The sequence below is a fragment of the Solea senegalensis genome, linkage group LG2, assembly GCF_019176455.1.
Source record: "Solea senegalensis isolate Sse05_10M linkage group LG2, IFAPA_SoseM_1, whole genome shotgun sequence".
NCBI classification, from domain to species: Eukaryota; Metazoa; Chordata; class Actinopteri; order Pleuronectiformes; family Soleidae; genus Solea; species Solea senegalensis.
Genome location: NC_058022.1, coordinates 18,780,292 through 18,801,704, shown reverse-complemented (window position 1 = coordinate 18,801,704; position 21,413 = coordinate 18,780,292). Strand labels below are relative to the sequence as shown.

At 40.4% G+C, this 21,413-nt stretch overlaps 2 protein-coding genes across 4 annotated transcripts in view; one reads left to right on the top strand and one right to left on the bottom strand.

Annotated features, from left to right (window-relative positions):
• itgbl1 (integrin, beta-like 1) overlaps window positions 1-13,270 on the top strand; it is a 33,277-nt gene extending 20,007 nt beyond the window's left edge. The window contains exons 8-11 of one of the 2 annotated variants that reach the window (XM_044016022.1): window positions 3,672-3,788; window positions 8,583-8,729; window positions 10,062-10,175; window positions 12,813-13,270. In XM_044016022.1, the coding sequence (XP_043871957.1) occupies window positions 3,672-3,788; window positions 8,583-8,729; window positions 10,062-10,175; window positions 12,813-12,901 (467 nt within the window). In that variant the 3' untranslated portion in view covers window positions 12,902-13,270. Of the gene's footprint in view, window positions 1-3,671; window positions 3,789-8,559; window positions 8,730-10,061; window positions 10,176-12,812 lie in introns of those variants that run through there. The other variant, XM_044016029.1, reaches the window with a different exon arrangement.
• Window positions 13,271-13,404: 134 nt separating this feature from the next.
• Window positions 13,405-21,413, bottom strand: part of fgf14 (fibroblast growth factor 14) — a 102,874-nt gene continuing 94,865 nt past the window's right edge. For both annotated transcript variants that reach the window (XM_044016042.1, XM_044016047.1), the window contains exons 4-5: window positions 18,790-18,988; window positions 13,405-17,086 (exon numbers count right to left, since the gene is read on the bottom strand). In XM_044016042.1, the coding sequence (XP_043871977.1) occupies window positions 16,944-17,086; window positions 18,790-18,988 (342 nt within the window). In that variant the 3' untranslated portion in view covers window positions 13,405-16,943. The remainder of the gene's footprint in view (window positions 17,087-18,789; window positions 18,989-21,413) is intronic.

Below are 21,413 nucleotides of genomic sequence, written 5' to 3'. Positions count from 1 at the left end.
TGGCCTCAAACCAGTTCCACAGGAGCATTGTACTCCCTCTCTTATAATGAAACTGCCAAGATTAACTTTTGCTGAGTGACTTCATTAGCTTTAATTCCTCTTGCAGTACCTTTATATTATCTCCAATTGCTGCTACGAAATAGAACTTTAAATTACGCCATACAAAAGAACAATTAATGGGATTCATTTGTTCAGCTCTTCCTATGGTAAATATAGCCAGGCCTTTCCAGTCAGTGCCATTTATACATGTACATTTACAAATATATGAATACATATCTTGCATTTATGTGCAATTTACCTAAGTCAATCAATACTGTAGAATCCAATAGACTCAATAGAATTCCTTTTTTCAAATAAAAAACAATAAATAAGTAAATAAACTGGGAGAGTCTCTTTAGGCCAGTAATTATACTACATGTATTGTCTGTTATTAATCCTAACTATTGAATGCATTATTCAATCTCAGTCTAGATAGACAGCAGTGTTTTGCATTCATGAAGGGAAAGGCACTGAGTGTGTGATGGCCAGTTGATATAGTGATGAGAAGATCACAGCAGTTGGCAAAAAATATGATTTCATTCATGTTGATTGCAAAGCTTTAATCAGTGACAAGAGATCTGAAAGGTAAGAAAGGGGAGGAGAGAGAGAGAGAGAGAAGGTTTGTTGGAAAGACAATGAGGGGAGACAGGAAACATGCAGGGTGGGAGGGAGGCAGAGAGAGAGAAACTGAAGGAGACAGACATAGAAAATCACTTAGGTTTGGATGAATGCGGCTGGTACAGATGGCAGCATGAGCAGAAAAGCCTTGAAATTTGAAACAACAGCTCCAGAGCTTTCCTTCCTGAGGGGCGGAGACGAGACGTTTATGCATAGCACATTCTTCAGACTGTGGTATTTCCTCAAGGAAACACCTGCTTTCAACATCTTTCTGCTGATTCTTGGGATTCCTCTCCCTGCTCTCTGATGAGCCGCCTGTTACTTTAACTACCAAAATATCAACAGCAGAAGCCCAGATATCCTTACAGAAGTTGAACACTTAGAGAGATCAGATTTAGAATTTGAGGAAGTTGGGTGGTTTTGGATGCTAAAGGAATCCTCCTATTATACCACAGGGTGATTAACAGAACAGGAAGAGAGCACTTTTTGTAGATTGGATTATTTATGTTGAGTGTGATGCTAACACAGACACAAGACATGAAGTGCAGTTAATGGCATTTTGTTCACTTGGCTTGTTGAGAATGAATAAATTAATAAGTGTGTGCAAAATCTTTTACTGCAGTCCATTTACCAGATGTCTCACTTATAAACACATGGATACCAAGGGTGCAAATGAACAGTTTCATCTTGATATTGACATGACGTGATATTATACATAGCAAATGTTTAATCAAGGAAAATTCACAGAGCATTGAGGTCTTTTACAGCAATGCCCTGGTTTTGGCATATTGACTCTTTTTGCCAATACCAGGAGCCTGTGATCAATATAGTCTAATACTATAATGCCAAGTTTACACAGTTACATTTATATCAACCTAAAATGCAGCCAAGGTATGATTTGACAATTTTGTTTGAACTCGGTCATGAATTTAACTAAAATTATTAAATAAAATTAAATAAAAATAATCTGTTCCTCAAAGGTAAAGCAACATTGAGGACATGGAAGTGAGCATTGATGTTTATTGATGTTTTGCTGCAATATATTATATTGCTGATCATTAAATCAATAAAGATCCAGAATCTTTACACTCTGCTAAATAAGTCTGTCGGCTGGTCTTGCGGGCAGCCAGGATGCCAGTTAGTTTTCCAGCAGAATAGTGAGCAGAGAGTCACAGCTGTGGTTGTGCTCATGCACATCAAACAGTGAGGCACAATCCTGGCACTGATTTTGGCAACAGCAACGGCCTCGCATTTTCCACCTCACGGAAAATGTGTCAAACGTGACACCGTCTAAATACGAGAGTCATACAGTCACATTTAAATGCCCATCAAAACACCTCAGACAGGACGGCAAACATCCACACGCAAACACACACATGCATGCACCAGGTTTGACAACAACAGAGATAATCAATATGGCAGGGTGTTATGACATCACTGGTTGCTGGGGTAACTGCCTCCTGAGAGCAGAAAGAGGAGCACAGGAAGAGGGGTTGCTTATGTGAGTGTAGGTGAGTGTGCGTGTGCGGCCATAAGAAGCGACCGCGATGTGCCATGGACAACATATTAGATTGAGGTGTCAGTCAAGCGATTGCATCGCAAATTCCTGTTCAGCCCATTTAATCCACCTAATTCCACTCAGTGAGTCATGGTGAGTTAGAAGCATGCAGGAACATACACATTATGGATATGCTTTAGGTGTTATTTAGCGGCACTAAACACAGAATGCGCCACGCAGGGCTAAAAACCTGAAAAAAACATTTAGAAACGGATAATGTTTTTGTAAAAAGGGCTCGAGCTGCTCAATAAAAACAGGAGAAAGGAGAAAGGGTGGCACTCACTGCGCTGTGTTTTTATCAACTGTCTTCACTGAACTGGGAAATTCCTTCAGAGCAATTCTATTTTGTGGTTTTACCTGTGTGTGTGTGTGTGAGACAGAGACACACAGAGGGAGAGAGGGAGAGAGAGAGAGAGAGAGAGAGAGTCCTCTTTTATAAAACATAGAGCAGACAAAACAAACATTGCATGGTAATTCCTCACATTACGCAAGCTGTCTGACATAGCAACAGATAAGTCTGTAGGCTTAGATCACATTAGTAATTTAAAGTAATGAGTAACATTGCTACGAATGCAGAGCAAGCTTCCCAAACTTCTGAGGTTTTAGGCTCCTGAAAGTTTGATAAAGCATCCTTAGACTGATAAGATTAGAATTAAAACATATGTCCTTGCCAATCACCAAAAGAATACTGTTTACAAATAAGACATATCTTAAATACTAATTTCAAATTTTCTTTCACAGAACAAGGATTATGTGTTTTGATGAATTTGGTGAATACAAGTGTTCTTATATCCCTGTCTAAGGCCCACTCTTTAGGAAGAACTGCACTATTGTTGTACTAGTGCTGTTGTTTAGGCATTAGAAGTCAATTCTGCTTCAAATGTTTGTGTATGTCCTTGTACACACAACACCCATATGATAAGAGTTAGAGCAACCATGTGGAATGATCAATGAGCAGGTATGCTGCACACCTCCAGTGATAGTCCAGAATAGATTATGTTTTTCTAATGAGTTTCACCATTAGCCAGCATACTCACTTAGAAGGCTTCCCCATGGCCCTCTTCACTGGCAGCCTGCTGATTGAAGAGGGAATCGCAATATCTTGAAGTGTGTGTGTGTGTGTGCATCCGTGTGCACGTGCCTGTGTGTGTGTGTGTGTGTGAGTGTCCTACATGAATGCGAATATTGCAGTGAGTGATTTATACATTATTTCACCAAGTGGCTGGAGGGAATGTGGGCAGATTAAGTCGTGCTTAAAATTGAGCCCATCTACTGTAGGCAAGCAAATTATCTCCAGTCCTAGAAGTTAGTTGAGAAGAAGTAAAAACTCTTGATGAATGGAGAATTGAGACAGTAAAGAAAGTTGCAAGATAATTCCACTGAACAGCCATTAACTTCACAAGTCTGCCATTAAAACACTGCGCTCAGATGTGAGAAAATGCCTCTCCTTTTGTAGGTCAGTGCCAGTGTGGACAGTGTACTTGTCATCCACCTGGGGACAGTCGTGTTCATGGCAAAAACTGTGAGTGTGACGATCGCCAGTGCGAGGACATCAGCGGAGAGGTCTGTGGAGGTAAGAACGCACCCACACGCACATGAAAATCTTTGTGTCTGCTTAGGACAATCAGTGCAAGTTGTTTTTAGCAGCTATTAGCAACAACTTTTTTCATACGTTGGTCATTTTTGAGATTTTTGAGCTAATGCATCCATGATGGAAAGGACACATTTATTCACTGACAAACATCTGACAAACAGCCTGACCTCAGAGAGCACACATGCTTTATGGAGTACTGCCTTAAATCAGACTTGTGGGTTGTTCTCAAGGTTTCTCCTAGATTTACTTGCAGAACCCTGACACTGAGAGACCCTGAACAGACACTCTAGATCAGGGATATTTTTCTGGATAAGCAGCTTTTTAACACATATTTTAAGGTATTGTACTGAGAACAGCTTCAAGTGATATTGACGAATGTCATGTCTGATGAGCTGATGAGCCACCTCTAACTGAAGTTCAGTGTTGAGAATTTCTTTCCGTTTGTCAACAAAAAAGTAGCCGTACTCTTTACTACTACTTTACAGAAACAATATACCCAAGTACCAAATGTAACCATACCACCATTTACTATAGGGTACATCTACTGATACATTTAAACACTTAACCACCTGTCCTCTAGTTATTGCAAATAAAGCACATTATGCAGAGCAGGACCACTTGATTTTTCACCAGCAGCAGATGAACGTAAAGATCAATACAGTTTGATCCCATCTGCTCTCTTTGATTATCCAACCCTCGAAGCCCTTGAGCTGAATTTGAGAGGAGTTGCTCCCAGACTCAGAAGCTTCCTTTCAAGGTCTTGGGACATTTGAGCTTTTAATTTGAGCCATTTATGCACAAGCAGTGTTATTGGTAGATTGCGCTAAACATTAGAGGCTCAGTTGCAATTGCTATTTCCCTTTACAGCAGCTGCTACTGCTCTCAGAAAACAAGAGAGGACGTTGCATGAAGGCAACATGTAATTAAAGACTGTGGAGCTCAAAGAATGGGGGGAAGTTAGATCCTGCAACAAATACTGTAGGCAACACAGAAACAGAGAAGAAAGTGACAAACTGGTCATGTGAGAGCTGCATTTTTTTTTAGAACAATTTTAGTAAGGACATAGCACTGTGTACTCTGGATATGCTTTTAGGGAGAAGTGATATGACTTGACACATGTGGTTAGTTTCCACTAGCACTACTCGCCTCGCCTCGGCACGGCATAGTTATTTTGCTTTTCCATTAGCGATATGGTACCTGGTACTTTTTTTGGTGCCTGCTCTGCTTATCCAAGTGAGCTGAGCCAATACTATGTGTGATATCATCAGACTGCCGTGCACTGAGTGGTCAGAGTGCCATCACAGGAAGAGGTGCTCCAGGCATGGAGGAAGTACTGTACAAATCTTTTTCAATTAAGTCATTCTAATGATTCAGTGCCTCAAAAACAGCTGCTTTACATGTCACTAGTTTGTGTGTGTCACATTTAAAACAAAGTCACGGCAGTTTCATGCAGCCGTGCTGCGATGACCCCGCCCACGTTGAGAAGGTTCTATTATTGTTATGGAAAACCAACCGAACCGTGAACAGATACCTCTGTAACACCACTGAGGAACATTCCCTCTATAGCACTGGAGAGACTTTGTTATATTTTGTTTTAACAAAGACATTTGTTGTGTCATGTAAAGTTTTAAATTGTTATTATATTCCTTTAAGGTGTGCTTTCTAAAGTTTTTTTTGTGGGCTGTGGCATTTTTGTACCAGTGGTGCATTGCAGCATCTGAGGGCAAATTCCTCCATTAAAAGGGGGATGGAGTATTTATGTGAATGGATTACTGGGGCTCATTGTGTGCTGGGCCATCCAGAGACAATGCTTCATGAGGCTTCTGGGGAGAGCCTGTCTGAGCTCCTAACACCAGAACAGTCAGTCGCACACAAACAAATGCATGCTCGGACACACAGACATGATGTCAGGCGAACAATTAAGTCTGTATACACAGAGGCCCGTGGAAGTTATTGGGTGTTTCTGAGAAAGTAAGAGAGCCTCCAATGTGAGAAGATTTAATAAAGAGAAAACTTTGTGGTGAGGGAGCTGTGAGAAACACCCCGATATAGGGTACAGTGAGCGGCCTTAGATGTTTAAGCCTTGCTGCAGACAACAGAGAGAAGTGAAAAATGACACACACCCCTTGCATATAATCCAGTCATTCTGTGCCAACCAGCCTTTCACTCAGTTTAGTCCACACTTGACTCTCAAGTGTTTTCTCCACACACTCAAAAATGAGCGGAGTGAGCAGCCCAAAAAAATATCCACTTTACAAAGCCTACATCTTGTGCTTATGAATTGTGAGTTTTCATATCAGTGGACAACTCTAATTTTGTGACTGTATTGTAGGTAATGTAATAGTTAAAAGTGCTGTTGACCATAACATCCATGTGTTTGTTTGCCTTATCGGGCACATGTGTGGTATACTGACACCACACAGCCCAAGACAAGGGCTCTCGGACAAGGCTGTTCTCCCTGTTACCAAGGTGGACGTCATATCACCATCACTTTAGCAACATTAACAACTCTTGATATGCTTTGGGTGAACAGTGCATGCGCAAACTGAATTTCCGCCTCACAGGTGGCTTAAGTATAAGCTCCGTTCACCAAAAGCAGAAAAAAAACTTTTCGACAACAGAGGAAGTAGTCGCCAAGGATAGTCATCCGAGCCTCGAACTGGCTGACACCCCGACCTCCCTGCATGACTGACATTTCAACGTGTCTGAGGGACATGAAGCATTGTTCTCTTCTTCTGTGGTAGGAATACGTTCTATTCCCGGTGTCTGGATTTGTACCGCCACCCTATGGTGAAGTCAGATACTACAGGACCCTGATGCGCGAGTATACCGGGGCCCGCGCGTCACATTGTGCGTCGCATTACGAGTATACCAGAGCCTTTGGCCATCACAGACACACCTTCACATGTGAACACAACATGTATGTGTGAGTCCAGCATTAGGATTGACACTTGTCTTCACTTCATCCTTGTCTCTGATTGGCTGGGGTTGTCTCGGAATCTGTGACATGTCAGTGAGCCTCTCTAATTGCATCTTGAAGAGCTCAAACACAGTGACTGGCAACTGTCATTTAAACAGCAATTAAGGGCTTCGTCAAAGGGGGGTTGTGAAACTCTGAATGATAGTGCTTAACAGGATTTTAGGAGGGGTTGCTTGACAGGCAGTGTGATATTAATATTTTTTTATTTATTTTTTTTAATAATTCAATGCCACTAATGGAGTACCAGAATAAAAAGGCTTTTTAACTCGTGAAAGACTCTCTGCATACAATACAGCTGTTAACTGTAATAAATACCTAATTCAACACCACTTCATCTTTACTGTTCATGTTTAAATGCTATGACACAACACCTGCTTGGTGAATGGCAGGTGCGGACTAATTGAATGAGGGCGAGGTTGCCTTTTCTCCCAAGCAATTACCTGCTCTCGCAGGCTCACTGATTGAGGCAGCCATGCATGACCTGTCATGGCTGCCACTCCACTCCATTTATAACCAGCCACCACACTCACACATCCTCCATTCATACAAATACCATCCATACAGCGTACAGGATGTGCGATACGGTTGGAGATCTCGAGATAAGAGGAAAGACGGACCATGTTGATGTATTATCTATGGCAGCAAAATGATCTGTTGCTGTCAGTTTTAAATAATTAGTGTGTGCAGGCAGCACAGCTTGTACGGGATATCAAGGATTTAATTCCCTCCTCACCCATTTGCTCTAACAAATAGATTTTTTTAAATGAGATTCATTGTTCCACGCGAGATGGATGAGCATACCAAAGGTTTTGTTCACATGCTCCAGATGAAACTATCATCAGCCCATAATTAAGCACAGCAGAGAAATTGACTCCAGGTCAGATTCTATTTGTTTGTGAGTAAAGCTGCTGTGGGATTCTTTTTAAACAATTGCAACTGTTTCCAGCCTTAATTCTGAAAATAAAAAAATTACACATCCTGTGTAATGTGCTACGGCTGTATGCATTTATGTGGAAGTGCATATTTAAATATGCTCTACCATTTATACATTTCAATGTTTGTGTGAGTCTCTGAATGTGTGATGCAGAGAGGTGCTAAAAGCTAAAACAATCAAAATTGAATTGAAGCGCTGTTGGACTCAATCAATAATCCCCATGTCAAATGGAAATTCAGCTGCATAGTATGGATTTGGACCGACGAAAATGATGGAACTATGCTCGGTCCATTATTTCAAACTGACATCTGTTACTAGAAGTGGACATCAAGGATCAATCGGTGATGCCAGTGTTAGCACTTGTTAAAACCAAAGTAATGCTACCTGTCAGGAAAACACCAAAGAATCAAATTGGTCCTTTTTATTCAGCCAATTAAATATCCCTGGTTTGTTGTGATGGTGTGCGCGTATATGTATGTGTGTGTACTTGTCTGTCATTGCCCTTCTTGTTTTTCATCGCTCTCTGAAGGGCTGGGGATTTATTAAAGACAGGACAAGACCAGTGATGACAGCTCCTTTCATGTCTTGTGAACTATAATCCCGCTGCATCTATCTCATCTTCCGTCAGCTCTGTCTCCTTGTAGTGGCTATTAGTGTCAAAGTTCAAAATCTGCACTGTCAGCCTCCCGTGTTTATGTGCTTTATTGCTATATTTTGGTTTTCATGTTACATCTCCCTTGACTTTTCCCTGTGAATGCCTTTTTTTAATTAAAATTTCTTCTATGCGTGCTACTCTCTCATGGGCCTGCTCCACATTCTGTCTCCTTTAAACGAAGGCCCTTCTGCCCTCCACCGCCAGGTCACGGTTTCTGTTCATGTGGACGGTGCATCTGCAAGGACGGCTGGTTTGGTAAGCTGTGCCAGTTCCCCCGGTCTTGTGAGATGAGCGACGTGCAAAGCAAGGAGCTTTGTGAGACCTCAGACGGAGTCATCTGCAGTGGAAAAGGTGACGATACACACACACACACACACACACACACACACAAATGTGATACACAAATATATAGGAAACATTTTAATAAAAGTCTCTATCGCTGTGTTGTAAATTTCCTTTTGTTTGTGTTATGACTCACCTCTTGATTATTGGTTATTTTGTTTGGGCACCTTTCTGGACAGCCTAGTTTGCACTTTAAGGTCCTTTTGCTCACACTTTAAGAACCTGAATTATATCAATAATTATTGGCAAGTCACTCCGAAGATTATTGTTTTGTTGGTTGGATGGTTTCAAATAATTTACTGAATACATAAGATTACATATACTGTGCACTGCCTACACCCAAAAACGGATATTTTATTATTACAACAAATGCATTTGGAAATGTGTGCAAAAACCATTATCCAAGATTCCATGAGTTTTACAATTAAACTGATTTGTAACAGATCTAAGAAGAATATCGACACGTTTTCACTTTTTATCCAACTTTATCTTTTTTTTTTTTTAAATCGACAGCTTTATTTTCTATGATTAAATTATAAACTGGACTGAACTTTCTCTTAGCTTCCTTTATGCTGTCTTATCTTTACCCGGACACTAACACAACAGTAATGTAACATCAGAGTAAGACTTCATACCCTCTGTAGGGGTTACAGATCAGCATTTTAGTGAATAGACAAGGGAGAGATGCACAGAAATGTTATTATATGGTGCATTTTCTATGGTTTCAGCTTCTCATTGTTCTGCTGCTTTACTGCATAGCAACAGAACACTCTTCCCTAAGCTCCTCCCCTTTTCTCACCTCTCTTTCTTAGATGTTTCACCTGTAATCTCCTGATCCTCACTCCATCTGTCGCTCACTGTCTGCTTCCACCTCACATAGTGGGTTCTTGTAACCTGTTGTAAAAATTGGACAAGTTGAAAACATAGTTGTGGGATATAATAAGGGTGATTTAGAAAACAGTTGTTTTGTTTCCCTTTCCCAGTCCTTAATATCTTATTATCCTCCTGCTTGTTTTGAGGCTGAACAGGTACAAACAATAATGATCAAGAGAGGATGTTTAAAGAGTGTTTGGATTGTTTTCATGGTGGCAAAAGTATATTAGTAGTGGTTTCCCCCGGGAAGAGTTCATATCCACATTGCCCAACACTATTAATCTTCTGTGTAAAAATCATAATTTGCAGGAAATGATATCAACAGCATTTTCAAAACATGCAAGCAGCAAGGGAATACTATAAAAATGAAACAGAAATATTCACTATCACACTGTCACTAAGCTTGGATTAAAACAGGTGACTTTAATTAACACTTACTGTATGAGTGTGCGCGTCTGTGTGTTGCAGGTTCCTGTCACTGTGGCCAGTGTATCTGCACTCCCCAAGAATCGTGGGTGTCTGGAGAGTACTGCGAGTGTGACGACCGGGAGTGTGACAAACATGATGGTCTCATCTGCACAGGTATTGCAGGAAAATACCTTTAAAATGTTCCAATCAGAAATAGATCTGAGAAAAAAGACTCAGTCCAAATTGAGTCATGGATATGTAGAACACTGTGAGCAGCCAGTTTAGAAAACACCAGCAGTGGCGTCTTTAAAATAATTTCAAATATTTATACTTGGCTTGTTTTCAAGAGATGATTGAAAATTATTTAATTAGCTGTATTTAGAGCAAAATATTCTGGATTCACCAATAGAATATTATTTTTATTATTCTAAACTATTTGATATCCATCAGAAAATAGCTATATAAAGAATATTATTATATATATTAGTATTACAACTTGGTTTTCATTTTCAGTTGAAATTTCAGTTTTCATGTTTTTTTCATGCTGAATACTTTGTGTGTGGGACAACAATTACATCTATTTAAACTAATATTTTTCACTGAAATCCTGTAATCACATTATACACAGTAGGCCTATATAGAAACCAAACAGTATAATGATACTTGCATATCTATGACCACAACATATAAATGAATCTATATATAAGATATGATGTTCTAACGTCGCTTTATGTGTGTGACACCTGCATTTGAACAACCCTACCTAAATTGAGTACATGTATCTCTGTTTCTCAAGACACATTTTATCTACCACTTTGTATACCAATCCCACCAATGTTCAAGTCTATGGTTGTGAGTTAGGGAGCTGTCACATTAACTGACACAAAATATGCACTTCTCTATACGACTATTTATCCACAGGTGCAATCTTCTCCCCACGGTTAATGGAAATCTCAAGGCATGTTTATAATTATTTATGCCCCGGGGCCTGTCAAAAGTCTGGACAGCTGTTCACAAGTGTTTCCCATCATGACTTCATGTCTCTAAATGTCCCTGAAATGCACATGAGCTGGCAAATGTTGCTTCAAATCTGTGGAGAACTGGGAGAAAACAAAGGAAATGATTACCACATTACTGACTGCAGCGTATCATGTGAAGACGTCCATAACATACAATGATATCACCCTACACATTAGTATAATGTCATATTTTACATGGAAATACATTTCCAGAAGAGGAGAGTTGAATGTGCAGATGAAGAGACACTGCTCCTCTTCTCTAAGTAAATGTGATGGAATCAGCGGTCTTCCATGCTAATAGCCTAATACAAAAAACCCCAAACTGTTTTGCAGTTTTCCCAATAAATCCCTTTCACGGGCCATTCAAAGCTCCAGATTCTCATTACACATACAGCTGATGAGTGATGTGGAAAATGCAGCATATTAGGAATGCTTGCCGTTTAATTTCATGCACTCAATATGATCATTTCAGCAAACCTTTCAGAGGAGACAGAGAGGTTTGCAAGTCTGCGTGCAACACAGGTAATAGTATGAAAACGAGTAAATAACAACAATTAGTCACAGCATGCAGCAGTGCGTTTATTACATATTCTTTCATCAATTTGTGAAAACGTATCGCATAGTTTCTGTTTTTCTTTTCCACCAGTGGTAAGCGATCACCTACAGTGTCTGTGTACCAGTAATTCAATTATAAACCTATTCATCGCTTCGAGTAAATTCCTAACATGGGAACAATTGTTTGGTACTGTAAATACTCAACAAAGCACTTTTACTGTGGCATGTGTAATTATCCATACATGAAAATAAAGATGCTCCTCGTTATTTCAAAACCTATTTAAAAATTTAAATTTTAAACCCCAGAATGTATTAAAGTATGTATTAGAGTATTAAAAGAGCATGAGAATGAGAATAGAGAAATATCAGGTCTAATAACATGCACTTGGTTGGGGCTCCTTGTTTTTTTTGTGTGCATATTTGTTTTATCTATATTAATATTGGAATTAAAATGCTTGAAACATTTTAGATGGCATTCAATGAGTGTAGAGTATTAGATTTTCAGTTCGTGTAGACAGTTATATTTCTTAAATGTATTGTTATTTAAAAAAGAGAATCTACATTTTTGCCCCTGTTTCTTCAGCATTCCATTGACCACAAGGAGAGTGAAGAATTGTTGGTTCTGATTTTCTTTCTTTTACTTCCCCATCTCTGTTGCCTTTCACCTCACTTCCATTGTTTTATCCTCATCATCATCCATCAGACACCTCCCTCCACTCCCGCAGAGATAGTTTTCTATATGTCTTTTCTAATGTGTGACAGAAGGCCAGCAGGAGTCTTTCTGCTCACCCCAGAGTCTCTGACAGCAGAGAGAAATATGGTTCCATACCTAAATAAACATATGCTTATAATGTTAATAAATAACAGTACCTCCTGTATCAACCAGAGTTGGTGTCTGAAGCTACCGAGTTTAGGATAGAATAGAATGGGATTTAAATTTTTTTAAATGTGATGCAGTACTTCAGTCTACTGCACACTCTTTAGAGAACATATATTGAGAACCTGTGCGCTAAGGTTTTCCCCTTTCCCCTACAGGTTTCCCTGTAATTAAGCTGAAGTTTCATCCTTTATGGTGCAGGGCAAAAGCAAAAACTGTCATGAGCAGCTTAATTCACCTCAACCCCCAGCAGAGCTACACCCAGGGATGCAGGGTGTGAAAATAGGAACCTTGTTAAAGGTCAGGCATGATGGCACAGCTCTTTTAATTCACAGCTTTTCTTCTCACATCTTCTCACAGGGAATGGGTTGTGCAATTGCGGCAACTGTGAGTGCTGGGATGGCTGGACAGGGAACGCTTGTGAAATCTGGGTGGGAGCGGAGTACTGAGAAGAATGGGATGCTGGGGGTTAGAGACAAGAGGCCTGGCTGCCCGGAGCAACCAGGAGCACCACTGCCAACAATCATGACCAGACTAGTAAATCACCAAAGCCTGGAAACCACAGGAGGAGGCATGACACGGATTTCATTTTGTATATCACTCACCATATTCAGTCATTTATTAAGCTGGTTACAAATGATCCTGATTAAAAGTGGACTTTTGTAGGTGAAAAGAAACGGCTTTAGCTTTTGTGTTTAAACAATAGTACAGTGTAAACATTTCTGTTTCCAAAACACCTTTATGTATTTTCTTTTTTTTTTTTAGAATGTATTTACTGCATATTGTTACACGTTGATAAAATCCAGGTAGACAATGAATCCATTTGCTTGTGACATTTTTCTAATGTGTGGGAGACTGCGGGGGATAATATGGGTCGGATTTTAAAGCATACACAGTGAAGTGTGGTTGTCAAATTTCGACTGAAAGTGCACTCAAAAGCTCCAGGCAAAGGTTACTGTTTTAGATTTTTATTTCATTTTAATATTAAAACATTAAATGTGCCGCATGACACAACATTTTGCATGGAAAACAATGCGAAGACCTTAATCATACATGGTTACAAATTTGTTATAACATGACATAACTCCAATGGGCATACTTGCAATGGTATATATCTATATATATATATATTTTTTATTTTTTTTTCTTGAAAATAAACAGTTTTAATAGTGCCGATTCTTCTCCACCAGGAAATCAAACCAGACAATCAGCCGTGAAACCCACATGTACTGAAGGTACTTAATGGACATTTCTCACTCAACTCATACTAGTGATAAGTGGAGGAAAGAAAGAGAAGGGCATACATAGTTAACTTGTGGCATGCTGGATGTCCATGTCACTTCATAAGGTGGCATCAGGGGATAAGAGCTGCATTGACACAAGAGCTCTGTAACCACTTGAAAACAGGGCCGATAAGAAGTCACAACGGAAATTTTATGTAAATTCTACTTTGGCCTTTTTCATGCTTAAACTAGCCAACCCCCTCGGTTTTTCTTTGTCCCATCAAAATCGACAGGTGCAATAATATACTGCACACTATATTGCATTAAGTATGTTACTGACATTACAGTACACCTTTATATAAATATTTTTATTCAATATGTTGTATATGTGTATACAACAAACACAAACTGTATAGTGTAGACAAACTCGTTGCATATATGTATGTAAAATTAGCAGTACATACCAACAGTTCTTGATAGACATAGCCTACTACATGCAGTTCATCGATGCCATCCTTTCCCCATGCAACAGATGGGACAACGTACAAAGAAAGAGGTCGGAAACTGAAGCAATAAAGAAACTAAGTTTGCTTCTAATGACGGGGGGGGGACAAAGCAAAAATGATCGAGATCAGGAGACGACATCACACGCGACCCGTATACCAGAGAAAAAAAAGAAAAAAAAACAACCCAAAAACCTGACTACAGACATCCAAACAGAGAAGTACATTTACACACTGTTCATTTACAAAAATAAAGTCAGCCTTGGAGGAGCCATTTAACCGGACTGCGGGGCTGGAGCAGCAGCCAGCCCAGCATGTAGAGTTTGATACGAGTGGAGGATGACTGGCTGTATAATGAGGACAGACCATCAGCCTCAAATACAACTACAATGGTTTCCAGCCGCTGTGTGTGTTGAGCGTCTACAGTTTGCCATTTTTATTGTAACATTAACAGCTTTATACAGACAAGTATTGACATCTAACTGATGTGCTTTGATGTACTGTAATAAGAAATGGCCATGTGTAATCACCGAAAAAACAAAACCCAAAAAAAAAGTAATCATATTTATCAAATCCAATTTTAATATAGTTGTAGTTTTAGCAGCATACAGCAGCAACAATCTACTTCATATTCTAAATCTTATCTAACAAAACGAGACGGTCAAACATCATAAAGTGATTGATCAGACAGAGTTTTGATAAACCGCTAACAGTCATGATGAAAATGCAAAACAGAAAGTGCAGTAGTGGGCTAACCTCCAGATTAGGTGTGAGTGTGCCGCAGCCTACAACATGCCCATTCAACTCCCACACTGAACTTCAGTGCTCGATCAGCTTATACAGTGTGAAGAACGATACCCATACCTTGTTCCTTACAGAAAATGCATGCACGTGATTAATTCAAGGTATACGTACTTGACATCAGTCGAGACCTTCGCAGGCCTGAGCAGAGTTGATTCTGTCGGACAGAACAAATGCTATCACAGTGAAAGCTTTAATGAATTGAATCAGAGATAGAGAAAGAGTCCGATTTTTTCCTTTTTAAAGAGTTCAGTTCTTCTTGGGATGAAAAAAAGACTTTGGTCATTTCATGAGCGAGTACATGTGAGTGTGGTTTTCTTTAATGGATAATGCTACGTGGATTTATCCTCTACATGGATGTATGGGGTGGGTGAGGCACCTTTGGCCCAGTGGGGACTGGGAACCTGTTTTTGCATGCCGGGAATCAAGGTCCAAACAGGCACGTGACAGGCCAAGATGATCATTACTGGACTCTGCATGCTGAGCTAGGAGACGGATCCTCTCATAATAATCATTATTATAATAATATCTAGTCATTTAAAAAGTTATGATTTTTTAATAGTCATTTTCCCTAAGTTTTATACAGTGAAAATGTTACAATATAAGCCATCTCTTGTATAACTGCTGCAAGAAGAGTGAACACAATATTAACTTTGCCCATGCTTTAGTTTGCTGAACCAAATAGGGATGCAGCCAGTATATAAATGTCGCCTACTGGTTTTTCAGCCATGTTGTTTTCTGGCTTTAAGTAGACGCTGTCACAAGATGGCTGCCAGTGCTGCAGTTATAGACCATCTGGGTCAAAGCCACAAGCCCTGCCTTGTTGTCCAAAGAAGTCAGTGAGTGAGGGACAGAGGCCTACAAGGCCTAGAGATATTCGTAGAGCCCACGCTCTGAAATAAGATTAAAGAAAAATAGACTTCAGGTTTTCTATTTACCAGAGAAGGCGGACAGAAGCGCTGGTGGGACTTAGATAGTGATATGTAGACACCATTCCTTCCAGCGCCCTCCCACCCACACGCACATCTGTTTAAAAATGTGTGCGTATGTGTCTGTATGTGTGTGTGTGTGTGTGTGTCAGGAGCTCCTAGCATTGATTGCGGTGGTAATTTGCACTTCGTCGACTGTGATTGCAGGAGCTATCTGCAAGCCTCCAGTGTGTATTTATCAGCTGTAAAAAAAAAAAAAAAAAAAAAAAAAGAAATAAGTAACATCTCTGCTTTTCCCCACAAACTTTATGTGTGTGTGCATGTTGTAGGCGAGAAGAAATTTGGATCGGTTCTTTCCTTGTACGTATGTTTGTTTTTAATGTCATATCTTTGTGAATGTGTTTCATAGAAAATCACACAACTCCCTTGCAAAATGTTTTTATCTTTTCTATGTTACTTGACAAAGAGAAAAGAGTGTGACTAGAGATAGAAAGAGAGGGAGGGGAACATACTTGTAAAAAATAGAGGACGACAGTCCAAATATTTACTCTATCTATACAGTCTCTGTCCCAGAACATAGCTGGTGAACTGTGGTATAGAAAATAGATCTGAAGGTACACACACTCTGCTCCAACAGGACATTATAGAGAAGGGGAAAGGGATCTTGGTTGAACTGTCAGCAAGCAAAGTACCACGAGCGTGGTTGTGAAACACGCGCTAGTCACATGAAGTCTCACAGTCTCCGAGGAATCTAAAGGCATTCTATGATCAGAGGTTCTCTCCCCTCCAGTGCTGGAGAAGCTCGGTCACCTCAGAATCCATCCGCTCATGCTGAGACAGCTGAAGAGAAGGTGGACAAGGCGGAGAGGGAAGATGAGGAGCAATAGAAGAAAGTGAGGAAGGTTCGCCTGGATCTGATCCGCAGAGGAAAAGAGGATCTGGAGTCTGGTCGGGGGAAAAACCCTGCCTCTGTCACACCCTCTTCCCCACCACCACTACACACACACACACACAGAGGGAACCACTCAGGTGTGGCTATGTGGTGGGCTTGTCAGGCTTGCTTACAGGTTTACCTCCATTCATCACCGCTGGCTCACTTGTGCTTTTACTGGGAGGTACTGCCGCCTTGGGCACTGTCTCTCCAACATCATGCAATGATGGCTCTCTGTACATGGCAACTGGTGAAGCAGACAATGAGGAAAACAGGAGAGAGACAAAAGAAAAGACGTTAGTAAAATCCCATTTTTTTTGCCCGTTCGACTTTGGAGTTTCGCAATACTTGCTGCTTCATGCACTTTTCGCAAAGTTTCACAAAAGACAAACTGTAAACCTGCAATGAAGACACATAACAATTCACAGAATAACAAAATGCTTGACTGTTGGCGTTGTGTTCTGTCTCCATCAGGGCTGACGGGTTACACATGAATCTGTGAATCTAACCAAATGCTTTTCAAAAAAAAAAAAAAAAGTGTGAAAAGTGCCTCATTATACCCTCACATTACAGCTTCTACACTCCAGCTGTAATACTGACACTTCAACTTGATTCTCTGCGTGCTGATGGGACGCAATCAGGCTGGTGACTGACGACAGTGAGGGTGGCATTTGCTGGACTATCAACATTTCATACTGTGCAGATAAAACCGTATCCTAAATTATACGGCAAACGGAGAATATCCACACAAATATGTCCATGACAGATATGTTCACATACAGCAGTACAGTAGCATGTATATAATCACACCAGCATCGTTGTTATTCATACAGTGGATCTTATTTTAAGCATCCATATTTATTGATGTTACCATATTGTGAAGCTGCTCCATGGTTTACAGTAATGAGGATAAAGAAGATAAAGGGTAACTTAAAGTGCCCTTGAGTCACTCTAGGTGAGTTGAAAACATTTTGTAGAAGACACAAAATCACATAAGGCCTTGTCATAAAGCACACCTCAAGTGTCAGACCTACACAGTGGTTTTCTTCCAGTTCAGTGAAGAAATTGCACTGTGAATACCAATCAGAGCACCCATGTCTATACAGTATACTATACAGTAAACCATACTGTCCAACTTTCACAACCTGTCTTTGACAAGACTATACTTTAATACTGAAGACACCAAATCTTTAGCAACACAACACAGCTTTCTTAAAGGGGACATATTATGCAAAATCAAATTTTTAACCATTTTAATACTTATGTTTGGGACTCTGGGGGCCCTACCAGTCGCCAAATTGTGGAAAAAGAATACTCAGTCATTTTTTCGTGGTCCCCTTTAGTGTAAGTATAGGCACTCTCGCTGTTTTCCGCGCACGCTGCCATGTTGATATTGTCAGAGAACTACTGGAGGGAGGGGGGAGGAATGGAACAGGAGCTGAGCGAGTGAGCGCTGTAAAGAGGACAAATCAGAAACCCCCTGGAAGAAGTGGGTGTGTGTTTGCCTGTGTCTCATTTGCATCACGCACAAAACAGAGCGTTCTGAAAGCGGCGGGTTTAGCAGGGTTATTGAACTGCTATGGTGCTTCATCCTTATGGTATTTTGACCAAAGCATGTCACTGACATGTTCATTACGACACCAGGGAACTATTTTAATTGGGGAAATAGGGTATAATATGTCCCCTTTAAAACATCTCAGCAATGTAGTAAGCACCCATTACCCACTCTGGAAACTACTAACTACATATTCTGGATGCACTGGTGAGTGCATGGCTATAGTGTCTTAATGTATCACAATGCATATATTCAATGCAATACTGCTCAGAATATGGAATTCATTGTTGACTTTTCATAGACAACTCCTTTTTTTTACTTCTTTGACAAATAACATCAATCAAAGTTCTTTTTAATGTCATTATTAAATCGCACTGTAGGGTAACATTACATACCTTCTAATGGCTTGGGCAGGAAGTGAGCAGCTGGTTTTGTTTTTTTCACTCGGTTCCCCTTCATGGCTTGGCCCTCTTTATTGAGCCCTAGGAACCAAGCTCTCCCCGACTCCTGTTGTCTGTACAACATGGATGAATAGATCACATAGTAGTTCTCGAACACAGACTCCTTGAACTTGCACTCCGCTGTAAAGAGTTCCTGCAAAAAGACACAAACAAGCACCAGACACATTGGAATGTTAATGTTTTTTAAACCCAAAAAGCAAATTAACATTCCTAAGTTACTCTGTATGTGGGAGACTTAAATTAAATGATTAAAGAATGAAACAGAGGTTCCATGAAGGTGACAAGAACACATGTGACCTTTACTGCACTCTCACATTGTCAAGAATAACATTATCACAGGTTGAGGAACTGCCTCGCCAGGTGAAATGCACATCATACTTCTACCTGTCGTGAAAAGGGTGAGCGCTGCAGACTCTGTCTCACTATAATCCCGTCTGAATCAAGCCGAGCCTAATGACCTGCTCTGATGAAATGCAACTCTCATTCTCTCCTTGGCCTTAACCTTGACACGAGATGTAAGAGCACTCGTTTAGTCAATTAGCTCATGTTCCTGGCAGGGAATATATATTGTTGGGCTCTGACCCCAAACACTTCAGCACCGGAGATGGCAACATATGCCCCCCCCCCAACAACGAGCCCCAAATGCTATGCCTGCTATTAGTACAATTCCGGCTGCCTTCTGAACTTTGAGCAAATAATGATGGAACCACTCAAGTTACTCCTCCATCCCTTACACCTCAATCTGGCAATGACGAATGAACACTGAGACACCACATCGCTCTCTGCTGTCACCCATTCATCGCTAACCAGAAGGGTAATAAAGAGTGTTTCCACATTGTCTGCCCGGCCAGGCTAAAAATAAAAGCATTCATCGAGGTGCATTAATCAAAACACACTCATCAGAATGGAGGGTTTCACCACATCTGTTGTCGGCAATTCACACTGAGCTGGTTGAAAGAACTATGGACAGAAAAAGTAAAAATCCGTCTGACTAAACCTTTATCACTATCAAAGTCATTTTCTGGGTCCAGCAGGAAGATTTGTTAGGTTTAGGAGTGCCTTATTTTCTTTGATGATTTTTCGTCTTACAAACTACTACTGAAGACTCTTTTCTGTGCTAAATTATACTAAATATATTCACAGAATATTTAATACATATTTATAACCCATATTTACAGAGGCTTTTACGTCATGTTCAGTGTCACGATGGTTAAATGTGAACGATAATAATTATTATACTGCCATTTCCACGGTAGCAAGACCCTACATGTTGATGTTTAGCGGGTATAATGGCTGAATGGCTGAAATGATAAAGATGGGGTAGGAGATTATTTTCTGGAGCATTTTTTACTGTATTGCTTAAAATCCTCTCCACACCCACATTGTCACCAATGAATTAATTGTGGAGCGGACAGGCCTGTAGAAACAATCAAAATGAACGGTCCAAAATTAATTGGATCGTGATGCATCAATCAAACTGCCATTGGACCCCACCCAAACATGCGTGTACCCCTCTTCGTGCACTAATCAGTGGCGGCCCGTCCATAGAGGGCTGCCACTGCCCCACCAGTCTCACATGAAGGAGAAGAAGATAGGAATCATCTATAATAATCTAGAACATTTTATTTTTATTTTTTTAAATAAATGAGCTACACATTATACAGTCCATGACTACCGTGTGTAATCTGCATTCAAGTGTAGTTTAAAAACGTCCTCTCGCTCGTTTACAGCGAGTGCCGCTCAAGTGACTTAGGACCTTTAGGACGCACATGTCTTTGCTATAGACTCTCTCGCTATGGTGAGAATGCACACAGGCATGCCCTTAAATTGCAAAAGATAGGAAAACTCTTGGGCGGACAATTGAGCGCCCAAAGACTGCCCACAGCCGAGCGGACTGGCACTGATAACCCGATATAAACATCTTACTCTGGTAACTAACAGTAGTCTGGGACATGCTCCTGTGTGCAGCTGCAGATCTGCCAGTGTCAGTGTGGACCCACAGCTTATCCACAGCAGGTGAGACAGGTGATGACTGAGTCCATCATGTCTTTATAAACTTTATAAACTTGTGAACGTCAAACTAGTTTGAAACTGCATACTATCGCAGCAAGAGGCATCCCTACCTTTCACCATGTTAGTTCAGTGTCTTCAGTGTCAGATAAAGTATTCAAGTGCAGATCGCCTGATGGCTATCATTGATGCTATATGCTACTAGGATAACACACATTATTTTAATTTTATCCAGGGAAAATTGGTTTCTCTCAATGTAATTATCCTATAAAATAGCTTCATAGGACATTTTTTATCAGTTAAATGCTCAGTTTGGAACACAGGGCACACACTGTGCCATTAGTATGGTATAATTAGCCCTTTGGTGAATTATTCCTGTCAGAACGTATCCTCCAGAAAGTATTCAGTTAAAAGCAGAGCAGACATTTGCAGACGAGCACTCGCTGCATTTTGTGTGTCCTCTCGATCCTTGAATGAGGACTCCTGGGCATTTCTGAGTGGGAGACATGACACAGATGCATGATGCATTACAACAGAATCAAGTTAGA